Raw genomic sequence first — 27514 nt, forward strand, 5'->3', positions numbered from 1 at the left:
TGTCTCTACAAGCCACAGGTCAAACTGTCTCTACAAGCCACAGGTCAACCTGTCTCTACAAGCCACAGGTCAAACTGTCTCTACAAGCCACAGGTCAAACTGTCTCTGTAAGCCACAGGTCAAACTGTCTCTACAAACCACAGGTCAAACTGTCTCTACAAGCCACAGGTCAAACTGTCTCTACAAGCCACAGGTCAAACTGTCTCTACAAGCCACAGGTCAAACTGTCTCTACAAGCCACAGGTCAAACTGTCTCTGCAAGCCACAGGTCAAACTGTCTCTACAAGCCACAGGTCAAACTGTCTCTACAAGCCACAGGTCAAACTGTCTCTACAAGCCACAGGTCAAACTGTCTCTACAAGCCACAGGTCAAACTGTCTCTACAAGCCACAGGTCAAACTGTCTCTACAAGCCACAGGCCAAACTGTCTCTACAAGCCACAGGTCAAACTGTCTCTGTAAGCCACGGGTCAAACTGTCTCTACAAGCCACAGGTCAAACTGTCTCTGTAAGCCACGGGTCAAACTGTCTCTACAAGCCACAGGTCAAACTGTCTCTGTAAGCCACGGGTCAAACTGTCTCTACAAGCCACAGGTCAAACTGTCTCTACAAGCCACAGGTCAAATTGTCTCTACAAGCCACAGGTCAAACTGTCTCTGTAAGCCACAGGTCAAACTGTCTCTACAAAGCACAGGTCAAACTGTCTCTACAAGCCACAGGTCAAACTGTCTCTACAAGCCACAGGTCAAACTCTGTCTCATAAAAACACATGTAATCCCTTCCCAAGTCTAAAGTATGATGTATGCATTTTAGGGATGACTGACCAACTAAGTAAATTATTCTACTGCTATATATTATTATTAGACTACAGTTTGGATAATATAGCCTTTGCAAAAAAACGATTATTGGAATATTCGAATATCCTGACCCTAGGCTAATGCACCGTAAGTATCAAACGGATATCAAAATAATCCTGATATTTTAGCTATGATATTCATCCATATTTAAATGAGAAGCTGAAAAGGCATTTTGGGGATTATTGAAGGCTGCAGATTTAACCAGAGAGTTGTCTGGGGAAGCTTCCAAATGGGTCTACTTTGTAGAACAAATAGATGTTACATCTTCTTTACTACATTTAGGTTGTTTGTACTATTGTGTGCTCATCTCCTTCAGTCCTGGTGAGAGCAGACACTTTGAAACAGCGTTCAGTAGGCCTAATACGAATCTTTGATGCATCTGCATCCAAAAATCACAGTTCAGTACGATAACTCACAATTGAACAAATAGAATGAGAATACAAGTGTGCATGTAATATTTTATCTTGGTGTTCGGGCTCTGCTACATTTTCTCCCTGCTTGGCACAATTATACAGCCATCATTAAACATTAAGATCAAGGAGATAGATATATAACAGGGGTGCCCACACTTTTTGACTTGAGAGCTACTTTCAAAATGACCAGCTCGGCAAGATCTACCCACCAAATCAATTATTATACCATTGCTGAAAATAGTTTAAATATGTACCTGAGGGGGCTTCGGAATAGTAGAGTTCGTGTTACATTCTGTACAGTATAAGACAAATGCACTTGGAATGGGAAATAGAGGGGGAGAAATGTTTTTTTTTTTGTTATCGTTTTTTTTCTTCCATATATTTAAATTAAATACTCTTTAGGGGCATGTCATGTGTTCTACCTACCTGCACAGCCTTTGTGATCTACTGGTAGATCGCGATCTACCTTTTGGGCACCCCTGATATATATCAACCCCCCCCCATGGGGAACAGAAACAGCAGAGCCCACCGGGTGGTGGTGGGAGCGAACAGCGCATAACAACAACCAGGGACGTATATGCAGAAGGAATGCAGGAAGAATGCAGTCTTAGGTGAGCTTAACACATTGAGAGCCCACGCAAAACTGCCCAAAATCACTTTCACCTAGAAAATCCATTCACATTTTTTATAATTCAGCTGACTGTGGAGACACATGCTGGAACTTTTTACTTTGAAATGTTTTATAGTTTCTGAGTTATTTAATTTAAACGCCAAATGCATTCTCAATGGCGAAAAAACAAACTTTGGCACCACGTTAAAAAAAAAAGTGTTTTGATTTTTCTGATTTTTTTTAATAAAAAAAATAAAAAAATAAAAAAATATATATATATTTTTTTTCAAAGACGTCCACAGACGTCTTGGGCTATGCACGTGCGGTAATACCCAGGACGTCCACAGACGTTTTGGGCACAAAATTTGTTAAATACCCCGCCCAATAAGGGCCTTTCTCGGCCCCACCCCTCTCCAATTGTTACTTGCGCAAGCAGAGCGTGCAAGTAATGTTATCAGTCAGGTGCTACGATGCGTATGTCCCTTAGCAGCATAATGATATGCTGCTATGCTGCTACGTCATATGCTGGCACGAAGCAGACCGTGCAGGTATGTTTTCCGTCATGCTATGAAGCGTATGTCCCATGACGTGATGAAGATATGTACCAATGTCCCTTAGCAGCAAAAGATATGACGTCATATGCTGGGACATACGGAAGCAGACCGTGCAGGTATGTTTTCCGCGTATGTCCCATGACGTGATGAAGATACATCACATCATATGCTCATATGTCTATATATTATATAGACATATGAGCATATGATGTGATGAATATATGTACCAATGCCAGGGTATAATTGGTTATCGATGGTGACGTAACGATGACATGGTTCAGTGTCGGGTGGAGTCGGTGGACTAAAGGTAATGCCCCTATGTATACAGGTATGTAATCTGACACCACTGCCATACCAGGCATAAGTAATCATTACCATACTTCAAAATACTACTTTTCCCCTCCAAAAGCAAAGTACGTAGCAAATAGCTAAACCTAATAATTCAATATGGCAAACGTTCTTTCACAGAGGCTGAGATTTGAACGTTTGTAGCGGTCTACAGTACTTGCACGCTCTGCTTGCGCATGGCCTACTAGTGTGCAACAAGCAAGTAGGCATTCGACAGAGTGCAGTTCTAGTTTATATTGTGTTTAGTTTCCAAGATGGCCGCAGCACCAGGAGGGGGTGGGGCGGAGGTGAGCGGGTGGGGTTGACATATGCCCTTACTGGGTTGCATTCACACATTGAAGACACTTGTGTCTGTGTTTAATGGCCGCTCCAATGCATTTCCGATGGAAACCCATATGGTTTGACCAAACATTTTGTTTGATGGGGGGGAGGGGGGCAGAACACATCCATCAAAGCTGTGTTCAGACACAAGTCAGGTGTCTTGAATGCATCAATCCGTTTGACCATGCATATTGTTGCTGTCGGGCAGAAACCTAATCCTCCATATTTTTTCCCAAATTAACGCCAAAGTAGCAGTTTTGAGCTTGTCGATTTGCTATTTTCTAAGTTGAATCCTGAAAAGTAGCAGTTTCGGACATTTTCCACCCGATAATAAAGGACCACTTCACCACTTTTCAACCTATCTTCATAGAATTGGTCCTCACTAATAATCATGATAAAATGGCACGATTATTTCCTACTCAGTCTGTGTCTCATAGGAGGGCTGTGGGCAGTTTAGAAACCGTCTTCCAGTGACATCATCATTAGGCAGATCTTTTTTTTAAACAAGATCTTTTTACAAAAATGTTTAGATTTTCATTATCGTGAGAATGATGGCTTCCATTTTCGCATTGCAACTTTTCAGGACTAGAAAGCCTGCCGTTTCTATTAGCTTGGATTCCCCATCGATGATGTCACTGGAAGACAGTTTCTGAACTTCCCACAGCCCTCCTATGAGACACAGACCGAGTAGAAAAAAATTGCGCCATTTTTTCATGATTATTAGTGAGGACCTATTATATGAAGATAGGTTGAAAAGTGGTGAAGTGGTCCTTTAACCATCTTAGTCATGGATATTGGCCAAAATGTCACTAGTATCATGCATGTTTAACAAACAGGTTTACAAGTGACCTCCCTCCCATACAAAATACCCTGTTCCTGAAATACATATGGTTTCCAAAAACAACCATCTAGACTTTGACTCCATCTACTAAAAGACCCCATTTATACTTTTTCATACCACATCGCTCAGCCAGAAAAATAACAGACTTTTGAAAAAGTTGACCTCCAATCACTCACAACCACACAAGTTTACTAGGTGCGTTTCCATAAAGCCTTTTTTTTGCGCATTAAGGTTCTTTCGCAAAATCTCCTGGATGGAAACACCTCAAAATGCGCATAAGTCTGAATTTTTCGCAAAAACACTTTTTCGCTAGAAGGTGGCGGATTTGGGGCTATATCGAAAAAGTGAAATGCGCAAATGGGTTATGGAAACACTTAAGGAAAATATTTCTAATTAGAAAGCATTGAACTCGCATTATATCGCTTTTAACAGTTGGAAAAGAAAAAAACACACGCGATGGTGAGTATAGTGGACTTGTGGAGTGATCGAACGGGAGGGTGGGTGGGATGTGGATACATAAATTATTAAATTTACACACTCGAGTCTCGAAGCCTCTGTCTGCAGGCTGAGGCTCTTTTGCTCTCCCCGGTGAGGGCGTTCGCCGTTGATCATGAAGTTAGATCGGTGATATTTCTCCTAAACAGCTCGGAACGAAACGGACGAGAGGAGACTAGTCAAAATGGAAATGTACTGTCAAGTCGCAGGGCAGGGGTCCCGATGAAATTAAATGAAATGATTACTATATTTACCCAGGGTATCTGGGCTAAGCTCAAGAACTTGTTTCCAGCCAGGCCCTGCTCATAGAACATTTCATCGTAGTGGTTCAATGCCTTGTTCAAGGGCACTTCAACGGTGGTAATTTTAACGTGTCGGACCGCTGATTCGAACTGGCGACCTTCCGGTATCAAGACCGCTCCGCAATCCGTTCGGCCACCGCTGCCACATAAATCGTCCCTGTACTTTGAAAACGAAACTATACCAGCCCCTGTCTAGACAAAAACACACGCCTATTTATTTAACAGACAGCCTGTTTGAAAGACAGCCTGTCCCAGTGGCCAATCTGGACAGCGGACTTCATGCAGACCAATTTGAATAGCCTAAAAGAACGTCAAATGCACCGTGGTGAAGAACAAATCAGAGAAGTGTGTGTGTGTGTGTGTGTGTGTGTGTGTGTGTGTGTGTGTGTGTGTGTGTGTGTGTGTGTGTGTGTGTGTGTGACATGATCAAATAATCGTGTAAGATTATCCTGTAGTGTGTGATGCAGATGCTATCAGATTTCAGACATGAAACGGTAAAATAAATGTCAGATAATATGCGCCTCTCTGCGCGTCTCACTTGACTGGCAAAATAGCGCCATCTAGGCCTAAGTTATTGAATATCTCCAAAGAAGCGCATTTTGTCAGTGGATGGAAACAAGAAAAATACGCTTTTCTTTTTTCTTATTACTTACTTATTCGCTTCCTATTTTCGAAATGTTTTGATGGAAACCCACCTACTGTCTTCCTCAAACGGTTGCAGTTTGTGTAACAGAGAAAATAGGGTTGCAAACTTGCAATACCTGTATTACTGTATTCTCAACCTTGAGACCATGCCTGATTTGTTTTTGGCTTTTCTGCCTATATTGATAGTTTCAAGTGAAGTTTGACAGGAAAGAGGGAGAGAGAGAGAAGGGGAGAGACACGCAGCAAAGGTCGTCATGAACGGAACTTGAACACGCGACGTGCTGTCAGGCCAGAGCCTGTTATGTGGCATGCATGCGCCTGGACCACTAGGCCACCGGACGTCCCAACACATGGTAGGTTGAGAATTTTGAGCACCTGTTTTAGCGTGACACAAGTTATATTCAATGTGGGTAAATGTAACGGAATTGTACAAGGATGTGAACATCACTGCACAAACGCACGTAATGCGTCTTTTCGTTTAGTTGTGGTTCTGATGTGAAGCTGCGCTGGTCCTGACTGTCATTTACTCCTTCATTGCCAGTGAATCAATAAACGGAGCTGCTGCCGAGCCTGTTTGAAGATCACACAACGCACCGCAACGCAACGCACCGCAACGCAACGCAACGCACCGCACCGCAACGCATCGCACCGCAACGCACCGCAACAACACAACAACACAACACAACATAGGCGAAGCTGACACCATCACATTTGCATTAGGAATGGGAGAGGAAAGATTCTGGTAATAAATCAGGCAAACCATGCAGGCCTGCCTGCCTGTGTCGTGCGGTGATTTGAGAAGCGAGAGAGAGGCTTCAGCCAGGTAGGTGCCCTCAGGCTGACAGAGATCCATGGATACGGTGATTTGAGAAGCGAGAGAGAGGCTTCAGCCAGCTAGGTGCCCTCAGGGCTGACAGAGATCCATGGATACGGTGATTTGAGAAGCGAGAGAGAGGCTTCAGCCAGGTAGGTGCCCTCAGGGCTGACAGAGATCCATGGATACGGTGATTTGAGAAGCGAGAGAGAGAGGCTTCAGCCAGCTAGGTGCCCTCAGGGCTGACAGAGATCCATGGATACGGTGATTTGAGAAGCGAGAGAGAGAGGCTTCAGCCAGGTAGGTGCCCTCAGGCTGACAGAGATCCATGGATACGGTGATTTGAGAAGCGAGAGAGGCTTCAGCCAGCTAGGTGCCCTCAGGGCTGACAGAGATCCATGGATATAAACAACCTTGTGTGAAAATGGATGCTTCTCTCACGGGCGGCGCCAGGTGGACGTCTGGCGTGACATGAGGTCATCTCAGAGCCCGAGGCTCCTCCCGGTAAACAGTCAAGGTCTCTATTGAGAGCCCGAGCGAGCGAGCTGAGCCCGATGCCAGGTTTCTGGATGGAGAGGCCTAGATCACCCCATTATACCCATGTTGGCCCAGATTTTGTCCAAAAACGGTGCAAAAACAAGTTAAATTTTACAAAAGTTTAGATGCATTCAGTAAATAAAATAAAATAAAACATTTAACTTGAATTGATGAACCATGAGGCCCATAGGGGCAAGAGCCTATCTCCTGTTTCTGTAGCCATGAGGCCCATAGGGGCAGGAGCCTATATCCTGTTTCTGTAGCCATGAGGCCCATAGGGGCAGGAGCCTATCTCCTGTTTCTGTAGCCATGAGGCCCATAGGGCAGGAGCCTATCTCCTGTTTCTGTAGCCATGAGGCCCATAGGGCAGGAGCCTATCTCCTGTTTCTGTAGCCATGAGGCCCATAGGGCAGGAGCCTATCTCCTGTTTCTGCAGCCATGAAGCCCATATGGCAGGAGCCTATCTCCTGTTTCTGTAGCCATGAGGCCCATAGGGGCAGGAGCCTATCTCCTGTTTCTGTAGCCATGAGGCCCATAGGGCAGGAGCCTATCTCCTGTTTCTGTAGCCATGAGGCCCATAGGGCAGGAGCCTATCTCCTGTTTCTGTAGCCATGAGGCCCATAGGGCAGGAGCCTATCTCCTGTTTCTGCAGCCATGAGGCCCATAGGGCAGGAGCCTATCTCCTGTTTCTGTAGCCATGAGGCCCATAGGGGCAGGAGCCTATCTCCTGTTTCTGTAGCCATGAGGCCCATAGGGGCAGGAGCCTATCTCCTGTTTCTGTAGCCATGAGGCCTATAGGGGCAGGAGCCTATCTCCTGTTTCTGTAGCCATGAGGCCCATATGGCAGGAGCCTATCTCCTGTTTCTGTAGCCATGAGGCCCATAGGGGCAGGAGCCTATCTCCTGTTTCTGTAGCCATGAGGCCCATATGGCAGGAGCCTATCTCCTGTTTCTGTAGCCATGAGGCCCATAGGGGCAGGAGCCTATCTCCTGTTTCTGTAGCCATAGGGCACCCCCTGGACATGACTAGTATGTCGCAGATACTCACCCCCCCCCCCCCCCCCAATCCAACCCTTGATGCAGAGTGCCAAGCAGGAAGGCACTGGCTCCCATTTTTAGAGTCTTTGGTATGACCCGGCCGGGGATCGAATCCCGACCTCCCAGTCTCAGGGCGGACACTCTAACCACAAGGCCACTGAGCTGCTAGAGGGTACAGTATGAGTGGCACAGTGGAAAGGCAAAGTGAGTTTAACGTTGTTTAACGTCGTTTAATGCAATCAGATAGGACTTTTTCAGGGCTCCAGACTAACTTTTTCACAGGTAGCACTGGTGCCACCTACCTTTTCATTTGGTAGCGCCACCACAAATTAGGTAGCACCATTTTTTCTTTGTATAGCGTGGTTAGGGTTGCCACCTTTGAGATCTTGAAATAAGGGACACTCTTTACGGCCTTGCGGCGCAGGCGTGTGCGGCAAGGCCGGCAATAGGTTGAAGCAATAAGTTGAAGCAATAGGTTGAAGCAATAGGTTGAAGCAATAAGTTGAAGCAATAGGTTGAAGCAATAGGTTGAAGCAATAAGTTGAAGCAATAGGTTGAAGCAATAGGTTGAAGCAATAGGTTGAAGCAATAGGTTGAAGCAATAGGTTGAAGTTTCCCTTCAACTTATTGTTAATGCTATCCACAACTTTTGAAGTAGAATTTTGTTTTCCAAATGAGCATAACAACATAAAGAGTTCTGATTGTGAATCCGAGTGGTTCTTTAAATGGGCACAATATTTAATTATATTGATTTATATTTATATTAGACTTTAAAACTCAACATTATTAAACAATCAACTATAATAGTCTACTGAAATAGCAGGCTAACCTATCCCCACATCAGCAGCCAAGATGTGGGCTATTGGGCAGGTATTAGAAATACTACTGACATGACATCTTGTAAAAACACGGATAAATAAGATGATAAATAATATAAGGTCCCATACCGAATCGATCTCAGGAGATGTTTGTCAAATGTCAAATGGATTTCGCCCTTACTGGATGTTTGGGTCATGAAGAACTGAAAATGAACTGAACATGAAGAACACGAAAAGATGAAATTACCTACCTAGGTTCCATCATGAAGTCAAATCTTTCCGGTGATAAAATGGCCACCAACGTAATCAAAAAAGTCAACCAAAGAACAAGATTCCTATACAGGATCTCCTCACTGGTCAACTAAAACACCTTGAAGACCCTAACAGGAGCCCTCGTACAAGGTTTCCTCGACTATGCATGCACCTCCTGGACGGTACCACAGCACCTCAAAGGCCCTTAAAACAAGGCTCCAGACTTCCCAAAACAAACTGGTCAGGCTACTACTTGGCCTCACTCCCCGAACCCACCTGGCTGGAATGGCTACAGTACTCTATACTAGGAGCCCGCGGACCCCCATTAGAAAATATATGCCAGCGACCCCCATAAGTACCAGTTACCCAATTCATATTGTAAAATCAATGTTAATTTAACTCTGAGGGTCCATTTGGTTCCATTTGTACACTCTCAGAGTTACAGACCCATAAGGGTCCATTAAAGGTTTGAATCATAAAACCCCCTACAAAGGTCACTGTGTAAAAAACAGCAACCTACCTGGTTATACTTAAAACACTGTAGATGGTTTCAAAGTCACTCAGTCAATAAAGGCAATATTTATATTCCACACACAGAAAGTCAGTTTAAGGTTTTGTGTTGAAAAAAAAAAAAGACAATTTGTACAATATCTCCATTACCATTATCCAAATTAATTCCTTATTATAATATTTCTACATTTTGGAAAAAATCTTTTGCAATGTGAAATGCCACCAAATTCTTAATCCTTTTCCTTGTCTTTATGGGCCAACTTGTGAAAGCTGCATGCTTTTATTGTGAAGGCAAAAGTTTCTGAATGCTCTCAGAGCCTGCATATCTCCGCGTGCTGAAAATAGCTGATCTACAAGCTCGCGACGCGTTGTGAGCTTGTAGATCAGCTATTTTCAGCACGGAACACGAAGAATAAATCAGGCATCAGTGCTCTTCACTCACTGGGAGGGAGATTAATGTATTTTGTTGGCCGATCAGCATGTATGGACCTATGGTATGGACACATAGGCTACCTCCTCGATGCAAACTTAACAAGCTTTGGAAGCAATTTTTCGTGGCACATGTTTAATCAAACAACATGTTTACTAAGTTTCACTCAGTGTTTGGGTCGGGAGTCGGCTGTCTGTGTAGATCATGACTGATCATCATGCAGTTAGATATGCGCGCTGCGCGCTCCAGTGAAATTGTACAGCTGAGAAAGATTAGTTAATTTGTGTCGGATAAGCTGCGTTCAGACCTGAATATATATTCGCCTCGGTTCGTCCAGTTTGTACCGCGGCAGGTCGCGCCGCGCCCGTTTGCGCAATTCTCGTCTTTGAATTGACTTTGTATGTAATCGCGCCGCTCTGACCATCCAAGTCTGAAGGGCTTATTTGTGGGTTTTCGTGAACGATCGTTCTTTGAACGTCAGGCGAACGTCCAATGTTTTCAATCAATGGAACGGACAAGCACTGCGGGATGGTTTTTTTTCCTCCACTCATCCTTCCAGCAAGTCGCACCTGTGCGACCTCATTCAATTTTAAGTATCACCCTTAATAAATTAAGTCGCATATGCGACCTAATAGGTCGCACGCTGGAGCCCTGGTTGGGATGTAATGTATGGGCTGTCAAGGCCAGAAAGTAGTTCCCGCATAACATCTGCATATGATGATGATGTCACATCAGTGTTGTTTTCGTCGACTAAAACTAAGACGAAAAATGTTCGTCGACTACCTTTTTTTCACTGACAAAAACTAAATAGAAAGACACTAAGACAAAATATATCGACAATTTCGTCAAGAATGTCAGGAAGGGACTAGTGGACACATTCCAGGTGACTAAAATGTGACTAAAACTCAGTGAAAACTATTCAAGAGACTATGACTAAAACTAAAATAGAAATTTGATGCCAAAAAAAAACAGCACGCATACCCTCTATAATGATGTAATCAAAAACACCCAAATAATGGGCGTTGTATCGACCAAAGCTTGTGATGCTTCTGACCCAAGTCTGGCAAGACTGGATGTCTCCTCCTCTAACATTACATCCACTAAGCACTTAAACCAATTACTGGCCATGTCATAATAATAGGCAAACCTTTGACACAAAATAGGCGAACATTCATTCGCCCAATCAAGTGGGGGTCCTTGAAACGAAAACGGTTCTTCACCAGACTTGGCTAGACTAGTGGAGTACAGCTGCATTATTACATATTATGTATGTCAGACACTGACACTGGGCTGCCTAACTTCACCCCAGTGTCTGTCTGTATGTCTGTCTGAGTACATCCTGTTAGTTACCACATACCAATACCTGTTGTCTCCATTTTAACAGGTCATAATAGACTTATACGCTCAGATTTAGTCGACTAAAGTCTTCTGAGATTTAGTCGACTAAAACTAGACTAACACTAAAGCATTCCAGGTGACTAAAATGTGACTGAAACTAAATGAGAACTATTCAAGAGACCATGACTAAAATAGACATTTGCTGCCAAAAACAACACTGGTTAGTGGCTTACGTTTGGGCCACTCTGCCCAACAACAGATTACTGATGATGTTCTGTTCTGTAACTGTTATATAACAGTACGTGTGTACAGTACATGTGTGTGTACATGTGTGTGTACTACTGTACTTGTGTGTGTACATGTGTGTGTACATGTGTGTGTGTGTGTGTGTGTGTGTGTGTGTGTGTGTGTGTGTGTGTGTGTGTGTGTGTGTGTGTGTGTGTGTGTGATGCATTTGTATGTGACTTTCTTACGGTCCCCAAAAAAATTTACAGTATGACAGGAGATGCAGTCGACCCGAGGTATATTCATATGTTCAAAGATGGCTCTCTTTGGGAAATTTGGGAATCATACCGTTTCAGTGCGATCAGCCCTGAAAGACCTACGGAGTCTTGACGAAGTCGAATATCTCAAAAAAGTATAAAACTTGTTTGAGAGGTTTAGTGGATGTAATGCGGTGGCCTAGTGGCAGCATACATGGTCTGTCCAGCATGGTCCGTTGGTACTAGTTGATGAGAGAAAAAACAAAATCTCGATTTTGTAGGCCTCAAGATCAGGTAGATTATAGTTATAGTCACCAATGTACACACTTTTTAAATGTACAAATATTAATTTCCAAAAAGAAGAAAGAAAAAAGGAGGGGAGGGGGGGGGGGGGGCAACTAGTCGACTAGTAAACTAGGCAACTAGTCAACTAGTAAAAAGGACTAGAAGTGAATGCCCTGTGATCAACAATGGTGTTGCCCTCCCTGGTGACGGTTGCAAATGTCATGGCTGTATCACATGTCATCCCCTCTCTCGGTCTGCCTGCCAGGGCTTTCTTTTCTGACTATACCAGTAGGACAGGGTCTAATGTTTACAAAAAAAGACAATGCCTTGAATAATTCTCTTGAAAAGGGAAGCAACGGACAATTATGTATCAGTCACCCACGCTGTACAGCAGTCAACAAGAGCGCTGATGGCGCTTGGCCTACAAAGCAACCAGAAGGTAATAATGGCACCCACATATCTTCAAGGCCTGTTCAACCCCTACAACCCGCCCCCACTCGCTCAGATCAGCCAACACAGGGAGGCTGGCTGGAACCTTCACTAAAACAGCCGGGACAGCGCTCCACACGTCCCAGACTCTTCTCCCTTAAAGGGATAGTTCACTTTAAAAAAAACTTTGTCATTTTATCGTCTACTCAGGTTTATGTGAACACCCCAGACAGTTTTTAAGTTGCTCGATTCAGTATTTAGATATTTGATATTCCTTTTAGCTGTCCCCTTCCTATACAAACCCATTATAACATCAAAATCCATTTTAACCCATTTTGACCTGAGATCAGATTCTAAATATGTCTTCTACATCCTGACAGTTTTCTGAAAAAGCTATGTTTCCATGTCAGTCGTTCTTCGGTTTTTCAAAAATAGCAGACCTACAAGCTCGTAGCGCGCCACTCGGTGGAAGTGATGACACAAAGCCGTGAGCAGACAAAGTTGGACCTGGAACACAATAAACGTATTGAGGCTGATAATAAGTGGGAACTTTCGGCCCGATTTGGATGAAATTGGCGACTCACCTGAAAATGAAACGTCTGTCTATTAACCCATTTAGGCCTGACGTCGAAATTAAAAAGAAATCTTTTCTGACAAACCTTATGTTTCTGTATCAGTGGTGCTCAATATTTCATGTCAAGGACCCCAAAAACTATATGTAATATGCCTCCGCTGACCCCCATCTGAAAATATGTTGTTCCAGGGACCTCCCCAGAAGCAAAGGGTTAAAATGTTCACTCTGAAAATAATATATATATTCAAAAGATTTGAGGCACATTTTCACGATTTTTCAAAAATAGCAGACCTACAAGCTCGTAACGCACCACTCGGTGGTGCGCTATGAGCTTGTAGATCTGCTATTTTACAATAGCTAAAGTATAACAGGGGCAGCGGTGGCTCAGGGATAGAGTTGCCGGATGGTAACCTCAAGGTTGCCAGTTCGAACCCGGGCTCCCCCAGAGTTAGTGTCGAAGTGTCCTTGAGCAAGACACTGAACCCCTAATTGCTCCTGATGTGCTGGTTGGTGCCTTGCACCAACCAGCACGACATCAGTGTATGAATGTGTGTGTGAATGGGTGAATGTAATGCACAATCTATGTAAAGCGCCTTGGATAAAGGTGCTATATAAATGCACCATTTACCATTTATAACAATGCTTTAAAACACCAAAGGGGGGTTCCCGCCCAAAATTGGTTAAAGAGCTGGAGAGACAGGCAGACTCCTGTTACTGCACAAACACTGACACTCTAGTGACTGGAGCGTTTGTCTGCCTCTCTGTGTCTCCGTCTGCCGTGTGAGAACTTAGTGTAAAAGTGCCAGTTTTATCAATACCATTTTGTGTACAGCATGACTTTGGCTGACGAATGTGAAACATATATTCCTTATATTTTTGAGTGGTGTAAACCACTCCTACAACTGGCTTTGTTAGTTTACGTGTCGGTTAGTACGGCTTTGTTAGTTTACGTGTCTGTTCGTACCAAAAAATGAGCATGGTTGCTATGGTCACCCAGTTCACACGGGTGTGATTTCATTACGTCAGACATTACGTCAGACCACAGCTGATCAGTCTATATAAGACCTTACACCACTCAGTTCACACGGGTGTGATTTTTTAATATATTATGATATGATTATGTGAACTGTGCCTAGAGGACAGGATATGGTTAGGTGTGCGCTACTCCATTTTAAGATTAATCATAATGGTGGTACTTAGAGAGCCAAATATTTTGTGAGGTGGTACTTGCTGTAAAAAAGGTTGAGAACCACTGCTCTAGTCTATAGTAATGACTACTACCAGAATATAGAGCATTAAAGACATACTTTGTAACAAAAAAGGTCCTGATGAAGATCATTCATCATTGATCGAAACAACACAGAGTATTTTCTATATCGTTTCCTTTAGGTTTAGTAACTGTGTTGTTTACACAAATAAACAATATAAGGTATAATTTGTGACCAAATTTGACTGGGGGACTGCCATTGGATTTTTTGGAATTTTCGTTTTCTCATGTCATATGAAAGCAGGGAATCATAGCTTTGACATTGACATATTGGTTGTTCAGTTTGACCCACCCGTTTTGGAGATATGGCTTATAGAGTAAGGTCTTGCAGAAAACAAGCAGGCTTGAAAGGTTCACTGCTGTGGTCTCTAACATTACACATAGCTACATGTTTAAGCATTTATTTCATATTTACATGTCGATTTCAGCTCTGACACTTATTTCAGAGATGCTCTAGTATGTGAAGAGTCTGCCTGTGCTATTAACTCATTAAAAAAATAAAAAAATAAAGGTTTTTCTCCTCTGGTGAAAAGCTGGAATTTGCGCGATGGCAGTCTCTCAGTCAAATCTGGTCACATTTGTTTTACCCATGGTTTCCCTCTATAGCAGCAGTTATCAGCCACTGCTTGGAGTATGCTAGTGTTTACCTGTCTGCAGAAACACACTGCCCTCTTGTCTCGCTGGATTTTTTGGTTTTTACTGTTGTTTTGGTGGATCATGGGGATGTTTTGGGGCTATCCAAAAGCATCCCTGTTGGGGGGTGTGTGTGTGTGCGTGTGCGTGCGTGCGTGCGTGCGTGCGTGCGTGCGTGCGTGCGTGCGTGCGTGCGTGCGTGCGTGCGTGCGTGCGTGCGTGCCAAAACAAACCCTCAACTTAGTATATCGTTTGTTCAGCTGTTATGCCCGACTCACTAAGCTGTTTACAGTTACACCCATGTTTTTGGATGTAAAGGAATTTTCCAAACTTCCCACGTTTAGTAGTCGGATTCAGTCATCTTTTTTGGTCAGTGAATGTTGTGGAGGGACGCTCTTTCTCAGGTCTGCTCGCATGCAGACTTACATGAAACCAAAGCTTGCTGTATGTCATTAGAATGCCTTATTAAGGTGGGAAGTTTCCTTTACACCCAAAATATGGGTGTAAAACAGTATGGTAACAGGTACGGCCGCCCCTTTTCCATCTCGCCCCACTACTCTACCTACAGTAGCTGTAAATAACAAAACATAATTCATGTTGGTGATTATATAAAAGGTATTATCATATAAATGTATCAAATGTATCAGTTCACTCTGTATAGCCACGGGCATAATAGCATGATGATGCCATTACAAAACATGGGCTACATGGAAGAAATGTATTTAATAAAACGAAATTAACTGCTAGAAGGTCCTAAATTAACTTAATTAAGCAGTCACCGTCTCTGTGTCATAATAATGAATTGCATTTTTATAGCGCTTTTCCAAGTGCTCAAAGCGCGTTACAATGGTTCATTCATTCATACATTGGGAGGCGAACAGTCGACGCCAGCGTCCTCACTTCCCATTCACACACCAATGGTGGCGAGCTCACGCCGACCGACTCATTGGAGGCAATGTAGGGTTCAGTGTCTTGCCCAAGGACACTTCGACATGTGGACAGGAGGAGCCGGGATTCGAACCGCCGACCCAGGGATCATTGGACGACCTGCTCTACCTCCTGAGCCACAGCCGTCATGTTGTTCTTTCTTAATTTTACAGAGTATAGAGATCGACTACTGTAAAATAGCTCAAACCAGTGCTGGTTATTTAGTTAGGACCCACGACAGTGGTGTTCGATACGAACTTAACCGGGATGTGGAAACCTCCAATGAAAAGCTCTATAATTTGCTTGGCCAGATATTCCGTCCTATCCAACTGACTCAGGCCAAAGATATTAGAAGATATTCTGCCACCTTAAGTCTCTGACTGTAATCCTTTTATACTTTTTAGTTATATGTGTGTCATAATGACAATGCTATCCAATCGCATATGACGATGACACACGTGTACATCCCTATATGGGGTTCCCACATCAATCCGATGTCAGCATTGGATATTTCCATTATCTCCACATATGGGCCATAAATCATCATCATATGTGGAGATCCAAGTGACAGCCTTTTATCCCCATATATGGAGATCCATTTGAGAGCCTTCGCAACAACTACTATACAATCAAATAAATCTGTATACAAGATCATTTCAAATTTCATAGAGGGAGGGAACTACTAAATGAACTGTTAAATACATTAAAACATTTCGCGGTGGCAAGTTGGTAAAGGGGCGAGTCGTAATGGTATTCGACAGTAAACAGCTTAGTACATCAAGCCCAAGTGTCTCCAGGTACTTATACCGCACCGGATATGATAGACATACTTTCTACTATATATGTGGGAAATATGTAGATAGTTGTTTTTGTTGATCCCCCCCCCCCCCCCCCCCCTTCTTCTACTTCCCTTTCTCTTTTTATGGAAATAACTACATCGACGGAGCTTAATTGCGCCACAAAAAATTATTTCAACCACTGTTTCACTAGCCTGGTATACACTGACACCACGGCGCGTAATCAGCGCCTCACACGGTGACTCCGCCCACCCCCTGGGGAAGTTGTGATTTGCGCTCGTTCACTGCAATGCAATTTGCGGCATTTTCAAAACAATATTGAGCAGAGTAGCGATTATCAAACGTATTTGCAATGCCATACGTTGAAAGATCTGTTGCCCGTGGACAAGTTAGATAGCATCGGCATAGATGTTTGTCCGTATGTGATTAAGGATTGGACCAAGTTGCATTGGCAGCCATAGAAAATTCTTACCCCAGGCTAAAACCGGATGTGACGTTTTTGGGCGTTCCTGTCTAGCTTGGTGTCAGTGTATTGTCTGCCTGATGACAGTTTTACACCTGGGAGCCAGTTGTTGTTGCACGGTTTTGAACCACCTCAAACTCAGTTCAAACTTCGCCTTGATAAAAGCACAACTGGCTTTAAAGTCGAGACTTACGCATTACTAAAAAAAAGCCATAACGTAAAACTGTGAATGCTGCAGCTGAAATGCTACTTTACAGTACGAGGTCAGCTATAGAGCGTCGCAGTCCCGCCCCCTACCATGGACCAGGAAATGATTCTCCGTTCATTTTCCTCATAGACATTTCAGAAAGTATTTATTTAAAGACGTTTACGCCGCGGACAAAGCCAACTCGAGTCGTGACAAATCATGACAACAAACACAATTGTTTGGGCCGAACAAATAATTAGAAAGAAGAAAAAAACGGCAGGTTACAACACTTTGTTGTTGTTTTTCTTCTTTGTAATTATTTGTTTGGTCCAAACTTTTGTTTGTGTTGTCATGAGTTGTCACGACTCGAGTTGGCTTTGTCCGCGGCGTAACCGTCTTTAAATAAATACTTTTTGAAATGTCTATGGGAAAAATGCATTGAGATTCATTTCCTGGTCCATGGTAGGGGGCGGGACTGCGACGCTCTATAGGCCTCCTCGTCGTCATAACAATACATACATACTGTACGTACGTCACTAACCCAGTGCCTGACACACATTACATACGCGTGTGTGTGTGTGTGTGTGTGTGTGTGTGTGTGTGTGTGTGTCGTCACTGTATCACAGGATCTTAATCTATGGCAGTGGTTCCCAAGGTGTGGTCCCGGGACCCCCAAGGGTCCTTGAGAGAGTTCCCCAGCTAAATGATAGTTTGGAACCAAATGGACCCTTATGGGTCTGTAACTCTGAGAGTGTACAAATGGATCCAAATGGACCCGGGTCCATTTTGTACACTCTCAGAGTTAAATTAACATTGATTTCACAATATAAATCGGGGGTCCCAGAGATAGAAATGCCATTAAATGGGAGTCCATGGACTAATGCATGTTAAACTGGGGGGTCCTTGAAATTAAATGGGTTGAGAATCACTGCTAGAGCCGTGAAAATCTTCTCTTACGGGGGTCCCTGGCATATATTTTCAAATGGGGGTCCGCGGGATAATTATTAGTGTCCATTTGGGGGTCCTTGACATGAAAAGGTTTGGGAACCACTTATCTATGGGACCACAGTTCAATCGTCACTGTCTGCAACAACCCTGCAGTGTTTAGTGTCCAAAATGGAACATTTGGTTCCATTTTTTTACCACACACTGTTGCAGAGCTGTTAAGGGTTCAGATTACAGTAGGTTCCTATAATAACTGTCAATCAGGGCTCCTCGAGAGTTACTACAGAGGGTGAGAGTTATTCTTCTTGTCTTTCTTTCCTCCTTCTTCTTCTTCTTTACATTAACCAGTTGAACCCTAGCATCCCATTCCTATTCTGAGGGGAACTTTGGACAAAACATATTTGTTTTTGTCAAAGAGCTTTGGCGTAGTGGGGTGGATAAATGTCTGAAAATACACATCAATACAAAACTCAACACACGGATGATTGTTCTGCCAACAACATGTCTATGAAATCTATTAAACACAGTTTTATACAATAGTGGGGTGTGGGGGGGTCCCTGCTTCATCTCTCTCTCTCTCTCTCTCTCAGCTGATGATGGGGAGACCCCCTGAACTCCCCCCCACACACACAGTGTCACACACACACAGTGTCACACACACACACACACACACACACACACACACACACACACACACACAGTGTCACACACAGTGTCTCTCACACACACACACACACACACACACACACACACACAGTGTCCCCCCCCCCCCCACACACACACACACAGTGTCTCTCTCTCACACACACACAGACACACACACACACACACACAGTGTCTCTCTCTCACTCACACACACACACACACACACACAGTCTCCCTCACACACACACACACCCACACACACACAGCCACCAGTGAGAAGAGAACCAGTAGACATGTACAGTAAACAAGTCTTTTTGTCCATCTCTTACCTCTTTGACTGGAGGGAATTTCTTCTTGCACTCCATGGACAGAGAGCGCAGGTCCGTCTGCATGTTCTCCAGCAGTTTCTTCACCGCTTCGGGACTGCTCGTCGACATTTTGGGAACGATTATATATAAATATATCCCTTTAAAAAAACGATAACGTCCTTATTAGAAAGAAGAAACCAAACACAACCGTCAACAAATTATGACAGGAGGGTTGCCGAAAGAAGAAAAAAAGAAAGAAAAAAGCCCCTTCAGACTCGTGCTACTTTATGTCCAGGAGGGGCAGAAGGCATGAGGAAAGAAGGGGTTTGTTTTGTCGTCTTGTTGTGGTCATGATCCACACACTCAGCGTCCATTCATTCCCACAACAATAATAATATTCCACTTTTTTGTAGTAAATGTCTTCTTATTTTGCTTCTTCTGGTGGTAATTCGCCGCTGCTGACAGCAGACATGCGGCTGTATACGTCGGCCTCCTCAATAAACACCACCAGCATCAACAGACACTCAGCATATTCACAACGACAGACAGTGTCACTGTGGAATAATATAATATCCCAAAGAAGATGTGTTGTTGTTGTCTGTGGCGGTTGTTGTCTGTCTGTAAGTGTGGTGGGGTCAACTGTCTGTTGTTGTGGAGGGGTTTTGTTTTCACGCCATCATCATCATCAGCCGTCAACCATTGCTGCTGCTCTGCTCTGCCAGCTCGAGCTCAGTGTTGCCAACTCTTGTGAGAGAAAAAAGCCAACCCACCTCCAAAAACAAGCCCAAAACAAGCCCACTCTCGGCGAGAGAAATGAGCCAAATAAAAAAATATATATATATAATATCGCCATATAATACTAATAACTCAATATTTGATGCATTTACCATTTATCATTGCAACTTTGATTAAAAAAAAACATGCCAAATTTGTGAGGAAACAAGCGGACTTGGCAACCCTGCTCGAGCTCCGCTTCCAAGGCTTTTCTTTCCCACAATGCTCTCTGGTACAACTTGACACGTCATTTGGAACTTCCGTAAACACTGACTGGATTATTAAAGGTTCCATGATTCCACTGACTGGTGGTGTGTGTGACTACAGCGCCCTCTGCCGGGCGGATGCAAACATTACATGATTCCATGATTCCACTGACTGACTGACTGTGTGTGTGTGTGTGTGTGTGTGTGTGTGTGTGTGTGTGTGTGTGTGTGTGTGTGTGTGTGTGTGTGTGCGTGCGTGCGTGCGTGCGTGCGTGCGTGCGTGCGTGCGTGCGTGCGTGCGTGCGTGCGTGCGTGTGTGTGTGTGTGTGTGTGTGCGTGCTTGAGTGTGTATGTGACTACAGCGCCCTCGGGCGGATGCAAACATGACGTGACACGTGACACGTGACATGGGAGCATAATAGTTTTCGAAAAGTCGAACTGGCGACCTTCCGGTATCAAGACCGCTCCGCAATCCGTTCGTGCTGGTTTGAAGAAAGACGAATTATAGGCATAATCCAATTATAATCCAAGGTTTGTTTGTCTGGAGGATGGAGATCCAACACTATGTCATATTATTAAAGTAGGCTAAGTAAACTTTAAGAAGAGCTGGTCAGTGAGAAGCTGCTCCGCTCTGGTAATTGATCTGACCTATATTTGCGCAACTGACTGGCATTTGGTAGCCTAGTAATTATACTTATTTGGCAGCACCTGCAATTCAGTAACCTACAGGCCTACACATTTCAAAAGGCTTTCATATGCTATTTTTTCTAATAAGGTTTGTCCTTATAGATAGAAATGTGATCTTTGTATAGTTTTGGATATTAATTAATTAATTATTAAAGCACAGGGCCTCCGCCTCGCATTTCTCCCAGGCAGCTCTGATTGCGTGCGCCTCGCAGCAAGCACTCAGTTAATTTTACGGCAAGATAAGGAAAATGCCTTTCCTTTACACTTGCGTGTGCTATTTCCACGAAGCCTCTGAGTTTATTTCAGTTATAAATGCATACTGTGTGCTGTGCTGCTTTGGATTATATCTTTTTTATTTGAGAGGTAATGGCTGTGTCAGGCAGTTTTATTTAATGTTGACTTGTTACGGTCGGATGTTTTATTGTAAGCCTAATTATTTGTGCGTCACTGCTTTCATGAAGGCTGCTACAATTGGGCGGATTGGGTGAAAGCAACAATTGTTGCTTATTGTTAAATAAAATAATTGAGACCAATCCAAGCATGTGTTTCTCTCTGCTATATCGTTGTTTTATTTATTTTAAGCCTAACACCGGGGCTCCACCGGGCGCGTCAGCGTCGCGTCTCCGTCACCGTCAGGGAATGTTCCCTTTTTAATCAATGAAGGGTGCCCGCGTTGCGGATGGCGAAGCGTCGACGATCGATCGTGATTCGTTTCGAAGCGTCGATCATCAAAAGCGTGATCGAAGGTCAGCCCTATAAGCCTATCTCACAGAATTTCCCCGCCCCCCTTAATACACCCCCTTTCGGGGTTAGTGGTGATAGCGTGACGTCACTCCATAGACGCTTCATGTTAACAGAGGTAATTTAAGAAGTCTACAACTTTTGTTTTCTCAAGGTAAGGTTTGTTCTATCTGTTCGAGCTGATTTACCATATTGTTTGCTTCATAATAATATTGGTCTGTCACATTTTTACATTAGAAAATGTACTTAGATTCTCCAGAGAAAAAAACGTGTAAATGCTCATGTTAAAGTCACCACTATTTACCGAAAGTGGGCGTGAAAAACGGGCTGTGAGATAGGCCTATTGCGGGGGGAGAAAGGGTGACAACGGTCCTTTTGATGAAAATGAACAGACATACTAGGTATAAGTATGCCTAAAATCATATTTAGAAAACGTTTCAGATGAACAAAAAAACAGAGATGATTTGAATCGAATATTTAGGAAAAGTCATGGAAGGGGAACTTTCTCAGAACTTCATGGGCAAAGAAAATCCACTTAAAAATCTCAAAGTCGGTCAGATTGACTGCTTAGACATGCTAGTGTTAAGTCCTGTGTTTTGCTGTTGTAAGTATTTCATTTTTGTATTTTTTGTCTGTGAAATGTGTGAATACATAAATAAATATATGCACATTGTACGTGGACTTTGAAAACTGGTTGTTGTGTGGTTATTCCCAATAAATACATTTCAACAATTTCAACAGGATAGCTGTTCTTACTTTGGCTGCCACTATTATGATTCCGTTATTATTTTGATATTTGTTTTTTGGCATTTGTTGTTTGCTACAACTGCCTCGTTTCAAGTTCGTATCAGAGGGAATGACACTTACTATGATGATGATGATTATTGCTGGTGGTGGCAATGCATCAAAATCAAATCCTGTGTTGAGGATGACACAAGAATAGCATCCACTTTATAAACAAATTTAGACCAAAACTAGAAAAAGTGCCCTTCTGGGCACAGGTCTCCACCAGGAGGATAGGACTGTGTGAGATGTTTGGCAAAATGTTTAGGATTAATATAAACATGTTTTTGAGGCATTTTGTTCCAAAAATGTGTTTTGCAAAAATCAACCTGTTGGTGGCGCTATAACAGGCCAATGTGAAAAGGGTGGGATATATTCCTCAGCCTAGTAAGAAAATGTGTGAAAGATTTCACGTAAATTGCATGCTGCGTTCATGATTTGAGGCTTTTGTTCAAAACGGGGCAATCTTGCAAACTGTGAAAGCTAATTATAGCCAATTAGGATGGAATCTGAAATATGGGACAGATCCGACTTGAGCACATGACCATAGAGATACTGTGTAACGATTTGTGAGATGTTTGGACAGAATCTGGAGGAGTAATATCAAAAAATGTGTTTTACAAAAGTCAGCCTCCTGGTGGCGCTACAAAAGGCAGATGAGGAAAATGCAGGTCAAAGGTTTGTCCTTGGCCTCTAGGGCGTGTGCATGCAACGTTTCACGCAGATCGGTGCAGTTTTAGGTAAAAAATGTGAAAAGCTGCCTCATGGTGGCGCTATAACAGGCCGTTCTGGAAAATGTGGGGCAGAGGTTCATCGTTGGCATCCAGGGAGTGTGTGTGCAAAGTTTGGCATCGACTGGGTTAACGGTGCCGGAGATTAGCTGGTAACGGACGGACGGAAGGAAGGAAGGACGGACGGACGGACACACACACACACACACACACACACGGACGGAGTGCAAAACATACTCTCTCCCCATGCCTTCGGCCTGGTGGAGACAATTACAAGATTCTGTGAACGGCTTAGTGAGGTCATTAGTTCTTGGCTAGGACAAAAGAGAGTCAACACACAGCCCGTCCCATATACATTGTTATGACATCTCCATATGGCCTATATAGTCTATACTCTGTTTGCACCATAATGGTGTAATGAGCACACCATCCCTCGGCTGGCCAATAGGATTAGGCCAGCTCTGGATCGGCCATCGCTACATCCGGATCATCTGTCATCATCACGGGACATGAACTCTATTCTCAACCAATCACAACAATACAACAACTGTGACATCTTAAAATGCTATATAGAGACATTATTCAGACAATGGGATTTTGTAACGATGGATTATGGCTATATGTATGACGCTGAATCTTTACAACATGATTTTACTGAGAATCACTCAAATGATCTTTCCTTCATGTGTTGGTGTCGTGTCTATTCATTTCAGAGTCCTCTGAATTACTATTTGGGTCTATTGAGGTCTATTTACATTGTTTGCTTTTTCAAATGGTCTTAAAGTGACAGTACTATTTTTGTTAACTACTAAGATTTCACTTAGAAAGGTAACAAGGATAATTCCTTTGGGTGAATGAGAACGGTTCTGCCCTCGCTCTGCGTACCAAAAAGGACCAGGAGGGAGGAGACTGTTTTCCATTTGAAGGCATTTGTTTTGGATGTTTCTCTTTTCCTTTCCTTCATTTAATCTTTATAATTTTAATTTGAAAATAATTACATTCAAATCACTACCCAGAGAGAGAGAGAGAGAGAGAGAGAGAGAGACAGAGAGAGAGAGAGAGAGAGAGAGAGAGAGAGAGAGAGACACAGAGAGAGACAGAGAGAGAGAGAGAGAGAGAGACAGAGAGAGAGAGAGAGAGAGAGAGAGAGTCTAGCTGTAGAACAGTGTTAAATACAGTGAGTGTAACAGTACATGGATCCTGTCTATCAGTACAGCAGCACGGTGGTGGAGCTGACATCTATTCGAGAGGGAACTGTGATATTCTATCATCTATCTATGCACTGAATGAATAATATGAATGTACATTATGGATTCATACAGTATGGAGCCGCACGCACGCACGCACGCACGCAGTTATAAAACAACACAGAAGATTTGTTTTGCTATTTTTGAAAAACATATTTGAATAGTTAAAATAGCCAATCTACAAGCTCACAATGTGTTGTCAATAACAACTATTAACTAGAAAACACTGTTCCTGCAGTGTGGCAATGTGAGCAATCTACTCTTGCTTGGCCTTCCTGCGATTGCAGTTATTGAAGTGCATCAAATTAATGCACAGCTCTCTCTCTCTCTCTCTCTCTCTCTCTCTCTCTCTCTCTCTGCATGTCCGCAGCAACAAACAAAAAAACTATTGGTGAAAATGTCCACCACAACATTGTGATGATCAGGGGTCATCAACCTGTCCGTACATGGACAAGCGTGTCAATCTATGACATATGGTTTAAACACAGCTGTGCCAAGATGAGAAGGCTCGTCTTTTGTTGATTTCTATGAATCCATCATTTATACTATTACATTTACCGTATTTTAGTTTCCCGTCGCTACGGCAACACTTTGCTTCCACGTTGTGACTTTATCGATATCCAAAAAATCGTAGTGGCATGCCAAGATTATAAATAAATAATCCTGGCATGTCCTTCATCAATCACTCTTCATGTAGGCCTACCTATCTGTTTTGTCTCTCAAGTTTCCTTGTTCCAGACAGTGTTCTATTGGCAATTTATCCTTGACGTTCCTGTGAGAAGTATTTGACATGCAATTATTACGTCTAATACATCAAATCTAGTTTAGCTTGTAGGGTGTGTGTTGTTGTTTTTTTCAATTTGCATGCCGTGGACTTTCTCATCAACAGAGGAAACCACAACCATTTAAGCTACCTTGCCAAACCAAACACATGGTTAGCTGGTAGAACTTGATCTGATAAACATCCATCACGAGGTGCCATGGTGATGCTGTCAAGCTGTCATAATATGCATGCAGCACATCTTTATGGCTGAGGAATGAGGAAAGTGCATCGTTTGGGTTCAATGTCATTGTCACCGTAGGAGCAATTTTTTTCTCTTCCTTCTCCCGTGACCGATACTATGACAACCCCCCCCCCCCCCCTAAAATAGGAGTATGAATCGGCCCTTAGCTGACCCTCTGCAGTTGCTTTTTCTCTCTAATTGCAGTTGTTCCTCATGTGTGCGTGCAAGTTGACCCCAGGAAGATATTGACATTGAGAGACATTGCTGAATAGAAGCCTGGAATTGAACCTGAGACCTCTGGGTTCTGCGTGTAGAAGTGTCTTGAGACGACTTATTGTTATATGACATTTAATTACAATTCAATTTAACTGGGTTCCAAGGCGGGCTCTCTCATCACTAAAATCTGGCCGCACCTTGTGCCACACAAGTTGTTTTGAATGGTGTGTGTGTGTGTGTGTGTGTGTGTGTGTGTGTGTGTGTGTGTGTGTGTGTGTGTGTGTGTGTGTGTGTGTGTGTGTGTGTGTGTGTGTGTGTGTGTGTGTGTGTGTGTGTGTGTGTGTGTGTGAGTGAGAGAGAGAGAGTGTGTAACTTTTTCGATTGATTAATTTAAGATTTATTGATTTATCATACGCAAGTAGGCTATGCAAGTATGAGAACTATAGTATATAGAAGTATATAGCTAGAAGTGTATATTTGTACGTCTCTAAAAATATTTTGAAAATAGCAGATCTACAAGTGTCCTCAGCCCCTCCTGCAATATAGGCAGCTCAATACCTCAGATTAAGACAATACAACAAAATATGTAAATAATAATGTACCATTTATCAGATTGGCTGAGCAGAATTTTTTGAGTAATTTAGACCCACCGCACCTGAGCATCATTGCTGTTGGTCAAAGAAGAGAAAACTGAACTGGGATAAGGAACATTCGGCACTTGCACTGAACATTCTCTTGCACATACTAGGCCCAACACAAAACCAGCAATAAAAAAAATGTTTAGGAGTAATATAAACATGTTTTTTTGTTTCTTGCAACAATTTTCTTCATTTTGTTGAGGAAATGCAGAGCCAGATCACTCATAGCATCTCTGAGGATAGAATTCTGGATGAGCATTTTGTACAAAACGGGCTACTCCTGAAAACTTTGGAAGGCAATCTTAGCTAATCAGTGTAGAATCTGAGAAATCCAACAGGCTCGTCTTGATTACATGACTACAGAGATCATGTGTACCGATTTGCGTGAGATTTAGATGAAATCTGTGCGACTAACATAAACAATGTGTTTTGCAGAAATCGGCCTCATGGTGGCGCTTTAACCGGCAGATGTAGAGGGATGCAGGGAAAATGTTTTTCCATGGCCTCTAGGGAGTGCGTATACATAAGTTGTCGATGCAGTTATAGGTAAAAACAGGAATTGGCCTGTTATAGCGCCACCCTGAGGCTGATTTGGGAAAGAAATAGTGGCATGTCGTTCTCGGCCTAGTGGAAATGTGCGTGTATAATTTGATGGAAATTGGACACTGTGTTTGTGATTTGTGGCATTTTGTTCGAAACGGACCAATCATGTGAGCTTTGGAAGCCAATCTTAGCCAATCAGGATGGAAGATGGGAAATTGTGCAGATCTGTGTTGATCACATGACTATGGAGATAGTGTATACCGAATTGTGTGATGTATGGATAAAATGTGTACGAGTTATCTACAGAAATGTGTTTTGCCTAAATCGGCCTCATGGTGGCGCTATAACAGGCCGTTGAGGAATATTTGGGGCAGAGGTTCGTCGTTGGCATCCAGGGAGTTTGTGTGCACAATTTGGCATAAATCGGGCCAACGGTGCCGGAGATTAGCTGATAACGGACGGACGGAAGGACGGACGGACGGACGGACGGACGGACGGACGGACGGACGGAAGGACACACACACACACGGACGGAGTGCAAAACATACTCTCTCCCCATGCCTTCGGCCTGGTGGAGACAACCAGACAAATAATTAAAGGGTTTGATTATTACACACACACACACACACACACACACACACACACACACACACACACACACACACACACACACACACACACACACACACACACACACACACTAATAATAATAATAATCATATTTTTTAAGGATCTGTCTTGAGAGATTAGCCTTAAGGTGACAAATGTAAACTGACACTTGATTCAGTTAAGAGCAGTTTGACGTCACACGGAAGACTGTGAAGAAGTGAAGTATGAGGATGCGTGACGACCACACCCTCCTTCAAATCCTACAGTCATGA

General features: G+C 43.2%; 1 protein-coding gene across 1 annotated transcript in view; it reads right to left on the reverse strand.

Annotated features, from left to right (window-relative positions):
* The window catches only part of mon2 (MON2 homolog, regulator of endosome-to-Golgi trafficking), a 126112-nt gene extending 106364 nt beyond the window's left edge, over window positions 1-19748 (reverse strand). Inside the window, exon 1 of the mRNA XM_079501727.1 lies at window positions 19085-19748. Within this exon, the coding sequence (XP_079357853.1) occupies window positions 19085-19192 (108 nt within the window). The 5' untranslated portion in view covers window positions 19193-19748. The remainder of the gene's footprint in view (window positions 1-19084) is intronic.
* Between the last annotated feature and the right edge of the window lie 7766 nt (window positions 19749-27514).

The sequence above is a fragment of the Electrona antarctica genome (genome assembly GCF_951216825.1).
Source record: "Electrona antarctica genome assembly, chromosome: 5".
NCBI classification, from domain to species: Eukaryota; Metazoa; Chordata; class Actinopteri; order Myctophiformes; family Myctophidae; genus Electrona; species Electrona antarctica.